At 44.0% G+C, this 5,917-nt stretch overlaps 2 protein-coding genes across 2 annotated transcripts; one reads left to right on the top strand and one right to left on the bottom strand.

The window, feature by feature from the left end:
* Nucleotides 1–1,087: 1,087 nt before the first annotated feature.
* Nucleotides 1,088–2,359, top strand: EAH_00062460 (endonuclease/exonuclease/phosphatase domain-containing protein, putative; the record flags this gene model as incomplete). The annotated part of the gene is made up of 2 exons (XM_013393245.1): nt 1,088–1,706; nt 2,271–2,359. The coding sequence occupies 2 exons, from the start codon at nt 1,088–1,090 to the stop codon at nt 2,357–2,359; spliced, it is 708 nt and encodes a 235-aa protein (XP_013248699.1).
* A 690-nt stretch (nt 2,360–3,049) lies between these two features.
* Nucleotides 3,050–3,796, bottom strand: EAH_00062450 (hypothetical protein; the record flags this gene model as incomplete). The annotated part of the gene is made up of 2 exons (XM_013393244.1): nt 3,050–3,510; nt 3,775–3,796. The coding sequence occupies 2 exons, from the start codon at nt 3,794–3,796 to the stop codon at nt 3,050–3,052; spliced, it is 483 nt and encodes a 160-aa protein (XP_013248698.1).
* Between the last annotated feature and the right edge of the window lie 2,121 nt (nt 3,797–5,917).

Below are 5,917 nucleotides of genomic sequence, written 5' to 3'. Positions count from 1 at the left end.
CAGCCTCTTCCCCTGGCCATTCAAAGGTATTAACACAAACATATATATATATATATATATATGCATATGCATATCTATATGTAAATATATTCAGATGTGCGTATATATGCAGATATTTATGTGAATATACATACACATATATGTATGTATATATATATATATATACTTGTAGGTATGTGTATATATGTTTGTATATATATACATATACATATGTAAGTCTATATATATGTATATATGTACTTGTAGGTATGTGTATATATGTTTGTATATATATACATATACACATATAAATATATATATATATATATATATATATATGAATGCATAGAATAATGAGTATATCTAGAAGAATACATTGATGAATTGATGTTTATGATCAGGCCGCGTAGACTATTTATTTGGCGTTGACGGTGTATATTTAACGGGGGACGAAGTGCTGAACTTAGTAGAAAAATTTCCCCCTGAAGAAGTTGTAGGCCCTGAGTTCGAAGACATGGATATCCCTGTCTTAAAAGAAGGGGGTCTAGCTGTTACTTTTCAACAAATACATTGCTTAGGTAAGTAATAATATATATTTATAATTATGTATATATCAATAAGTTTATTTAGAGGTATACATTCATATAAATATATCTATCTGCGCATATATATACATATATATATGTATATACGTACGCTATATATATATATATATATATATATATATATATATAATGATATGGATATCCCTGTCTTAAAAGAAGGTTTAGCTGTCACTTTTCAATAAATTCACTGCTTAGGTGAGTAATAATAATATATATATATAATTGTTTATATGAATAAGTTTATTTATATGTATCCGTTCATATAAGTACATATATATATATATATATATGCATATGATAGGATTTTCATGGTTTGTTTATTATTACATGCATGCACAGTTATTCGTTTATTTGTTTATTTCTTTTTTGTTTTTTTTGTGTTTGTTAATTCTTGCATGCATGCCCATTGATTGATTGACTGATTTATTTGCTTATTTATTTATTTAATTTAATTAATTAATTAATTAATTTATTTATTTATTTTCTTTTATCTCTGTCTAGGAATGGATATAATAGCACAACACTACGGCGAAGAACTTTCAGATCACTGGCCGCTCTCTGCACGAATTTGTATTGGGGCCCCCCGAGTGCAGCAGCAGCAGCTGCCTCGCCCGCGGAAGCAGCAGCTGCTGCGGGGCCTTTCTTTATGTGTAGATGCCTCTTATAAAGGTTCTTCTTCTAATCAGAAGAAGAATCAGCTAACTAAGAAAGTTATTGAAGCAGAGAAACAGCTCGCAGCTAACCAACTTGCAGGCTGGAGACAGAGTAGGGCTCCTTCTATACTTGAGCAGACACCGGAAGTTAAAAGGCTGCAGCAACAAAGAGAACAATACAAAAGAGCTGCAGCAGCAGCAGCAGCAGAAGCAGCAAAAGCTGCAGCAGCAGAAGCTGCTGCAACAGCAGCAGCAGCTGCTGCAGAAAAAGAAGCTGCAGCAGAGGCGGAGAGAAAGGCCCTGTGGGAACAGCAGAAGCAACGGGAACCGCAGCAGCAGCAGCAGCAGCTGGAGCAGCAAATGCAGCAAATGAGTATTACTCAGGAAGACAGCGGTGTAGGGGTAGACGACCAGCAGCAGACAGCAGGGCAGCAAGATGCTGCAGCAGCTTCGGCGTCTCATGCTGCAGGTGTGTCTCTCTTTAGAGATTCAAAGGGACAGACAGACACAGGAGAAGGAGACACTCAAATAAGGAGACTCACAAATAAAGGAGACACTCAAATAAGGAGAGACACTAATAAAGGAGACACTCAAATAAAGGAGACACTCAAATAAATGAAACACCCAAATAAAAGAGATACATAAATAAAGGAGATACACCAATAAAGGAGACACTCAAATAAAGGAGACACTCAAATAAAAGAGATACATGAGTAAATGAGATACATAAATCAAGGGGAGACAAAAATAAGAGAAATGCATGCAGAGGAGACACACAAATAAGGGAGACATACAGACAGGGGAGATAGATAGAAAGAAGCGAAGAGACAGAAATAATAGAGACACACAGACACAAGAGGCACATATACACCGCAGAAGCACTCGCAGAGCAGGAGCAGGTTTTATCTCTATCTATGACGAGCCAACTGTTGGAGTGTCTCCTTTGTCTCTTTTGTCTTATCTGTCTCGTTTGTTGCGTTTGTCTCTTTTGTCTTATCTGTCCCCTTTGTTGCATTTGTTTGTCTCTTTTCAGGGGAAGACAAGGCGAAGAAGAGTGTCCCCTTGGCAGCTCAGAGGGCCCGCGAAGCGATGAAGGCCAGGCGAAAGCCTTTAAGGATGTAAACCGCAGATTCAGGTGTACGTACACCCCAGAGTCAGGTGTACATACACCGTATGTTCACGTGTACATACACCGCACATTCAGGTGTATGTACACCGCAGATAGTGGCGTATATACACCGCAGATTCAGGTGTACGTACACCGCAGATTCAGATGTATGTATACTGCCGATTCAGGCGTATGTACACAGCCGATTAAGGCGAGTGTAAGTCATATATTCAGGTGTACGTACACCGCAGATTAAGGTGTATGTACACCGTAGATAGAAATGTATGCACACCGCAGATAAGGTGTATGCACACCGCAGATAAGGTGCATGTACACCGCAGATAAGGTGCATGTACACCGCAGATAAGGCGAGGGAGTGTATATTGGCTAGGGGCCGCTTCTGCCTCTCTCTGCCTTATTTTATTTGTATCAGTTTGCCAGTAGTTGCGTTTGGGTGTGGGGTGTATATGCACACCTGCGTGTCTGGTGCTGAGGTGTACATACACCTCAGCAGGAGACGCCTGTCTCCGTTTGTAACTGCAAGATATATCTGTCAAATAGAGGATGTTTAGGCTGTCTCTGGTCTCCCTGCAGCGGGGCGAACTGTTTTGTTTATTTCTGTCTCCTTTGTCTGCTACTGTCTCCTTCATTAGAGACACCAAGCACTAAACAGGCGGCGTCTGCTAATAGCAAAAACAAAAGCCCTAGAGGCCATCTAAAAGGGAGACACGGCCAAGCATCTCCTTGCCTGTCTCCCCTGGCTCACCATGCAGCTGCTGCTGCTGCACATGCTGCTGCTGCAGCTGCTGCTGCTGCAGCTGCACCTGCTCGTGCTGTTGCTGCAGCTGCTGGTGCTGTTGCTGCAGCTGCTGTTGCTGCAGCGGCTGTTGCTGCAGCTGCTGTTGCTGCGGCTGCACCTGCTGATGCTGTTGCTGCTGTTGCTGTTGCTGCCGCTGTTGCTGCAGCTGCAGCTGCTGTTGATGCAGCAGCTGATGCTGCTGCTGCAGCTGCTCTATCTGCAGGTGCAGCGGCAGCTGCTGCGTGTCTTTAGTTGTTTTTGCTACTACTGGTGCTGCTGCTGCTGTGCTTGAGTCTCTTGTCTCCTGCTGCAACGAGTGTGGAGACAGCGGCACAGAAGCTGAGACAGAACAGATTGGCGCTGCAGCTGACAGCAGCGGGGAAGCAGCAAAGGGTCTCTGGGGTGTACAGACACCTGGCTGCGCTGCAAGTGTGGGGCCCAGGGCCTGCGGAGACACACAAAGAAGCTGCTGCGGTGTCTCCGCTGCTCGGTGTCTCTTCTGCTGTTTGCTGCAGCAGCGCTGAGTGTAAGAAAGAGATAAAAGAAATAAAGGAGATAAACAAAAGAGATATAGAAAGAGACACAGGAGGGAGACAAGAAGGAGACAAACGAAGTAAAAGAGATAGATACAAGAGACACAAGGAGATAACATAGGGAGACAAAAAAGAGACACAAGATGATAAAGGAGACAGACAGTAGAGAGGCAACAAAGATAAAGGAGAGAGAGACAAGAAAGAGACAAAAGAGATAAAGGAGAGGGGGGAGAGCCAAAGGAGGCGCAAGCGAGGCAAAGATAGAAGAGACAGAAGAGAGAGACGGCAGAGACACAAGACACAAACAAGAGAGACAGGGGACAGAAGGGAGACAGGACACAGCTAGCAAAGAAAGACAAGGAAGAGACACGAGGTAGAAGACATATAAAAGAGAGACAGGAGACAGAAGATAGACAAGAGAGACACCTAAGACAGCCACGACGTACAGCAGGAGGCGAGGGGGGACAGCTGGGTGTTTCGGGAGCGGCGCGTAGCAGTTGCTGTCTGCTCCCTTTGCTGCTGCTGCTGCTGCTGCATGCAGCAGCATCAGCAGCAGAACAACTGTCTCCTTCCCCTAAGCTATTAAAGCTGAATGCATCAGCAGCAGCACTCCTGTCTCTTCTGTCTCTCCGCGCAGGCCCCCTAGAGCAGTAACGCCAGCAACTGTTGGGGGCCGAACCCCCAGCAGCAGCAGCAGCAGCAGCAGCAGCAGCAGCACTAGCAAGCCACTGCTGCACCTCAACTACTCCGGAGCCGGAGACGGCGCTCCAACCCACAACGTGACACCTGAAGAGACTCAAGGAGACACAAGAAGACAAGAGGAGACAGATAGAGACAAAAAGAGACAAACAGAGACAAAAGGACACAGATAGAGACAAAAGAAGACAAAAGGAGACAGATAGAGACAAAAGAAAGCAGGAGGAGGCAGAAGGAGATAGATTGAGACAAAAGGAGACAAAAGGAGACAAAAGGAGAGAGAAGGAGACAGGCAAATATCAGCGGGGCAAGAAGAGGAGACAGGAGACAACAAAAAGGAGACAGTAGATTTGTGTGTGTTTAATTGTCTTACGTTCGTTTGACTTCTTCAGGCAGAGCCAACAGCTCTTCTATTTCTTCAGGGGGGCGCGCAGTGCTGAGGTCCTGCATTAAGGAGACAGGAGACAGTAGACAAAATAAAGAAAAGATAAAAAACAAGGGGTAGGAGATAAGAGACAAAAGACGAGAGGCAGGAGACAATAGACAAGAGACAGTAGACAAGAGACAGAGAGGACACAGCAGAGAGTGCAAAAGGAGACAGCGAAAAGGAGACAAGAGACAGTAGAAAGGAGACAGTAGAAGGCGGTGGGAGACAGCAGAGAGGAGACGGCAGAGAGGAGACAGCAGAGAGGAGACAGCAGAAAGGAGAGAGCAGACCGTATGAAAGAGATAAGAGACAGTAGACAGACAGAAGGAAGGAGACAATAGAGAGAAGAGGCAGGGTAGAGGAGATAGGAGACAGCAGACAGCAGACAGCAGACAGGCAGTGTACAGATACAGCTGAGCTCAAAGCAGATATGAGGAGAGAGAGACACCGCAACAAGACAAACAAAAAATATCTAAAAAGTAGAGAAGAGGAATACAGAAGAACAAAGGAGACAGCGTTTACATCTCCTTGTCTCTGTCTCCTAATGTCTCTGTCTCCTCAGCGGCAGCAGGACAGAGACACACAAGGAGACAGAGAGAGACAGGCAGAGACAGATAAAGAGACAGATAAAGAGACAGATAAAGAAAAGAGAAAGACGTAGACAAGGGGATTGATATACAAAAAGAGACAGGAGGAGAGACAAATAAAGAGACAGACAAAGAGACAGAAAAGGATATGGATGAAAATATAGATAAGGAGACAGCAAAAGAGACAAATAGAAACACACACAGAGACGAACAAAGAGACAGATAAAGACAGATAGAGAGGCCGACGGAGACAGATGAGGAGACAGACAAAGAGACAGAAAAGGAGACAGATAGAGAGACAGATAGAGAGACAGATAGAGAGACAGGAAGCGAGAGGCAGAGACAGTGCGAGAGAGACACACAGAGAGGAGACAGATGCAGGCAAGGAGACAGCGACGCAGATACAAAGAAAGAGAAGGCCCTTGAAGACAAAGACAAAGAAGGAGACAGAGACACAGCGAGTCACGAATATATATATATATATATATATATATATATACGTAAATATATCTTTAAAAGATATATATATA

The sequence above is a fragment of the Eimeria acervulina genome, genomic scaffold (genome assembly GCF_000499425.1).
Source record: "Eimeria acervulina Houghton genomic scaffold, Eah_scaff1711, whole genome shotgun sequence".
NCBI lineage: Eukaryota > Apicomplexa > Conoidasida > Eucoccidiorida > Eimeriidae > Eimeria > Eimeria acervulina.
The sequence above is the reverse complement of the archived record's forward strand: the minus strand, read 5'-3'. Positions and strand labels throughout refer to the sequence as shown.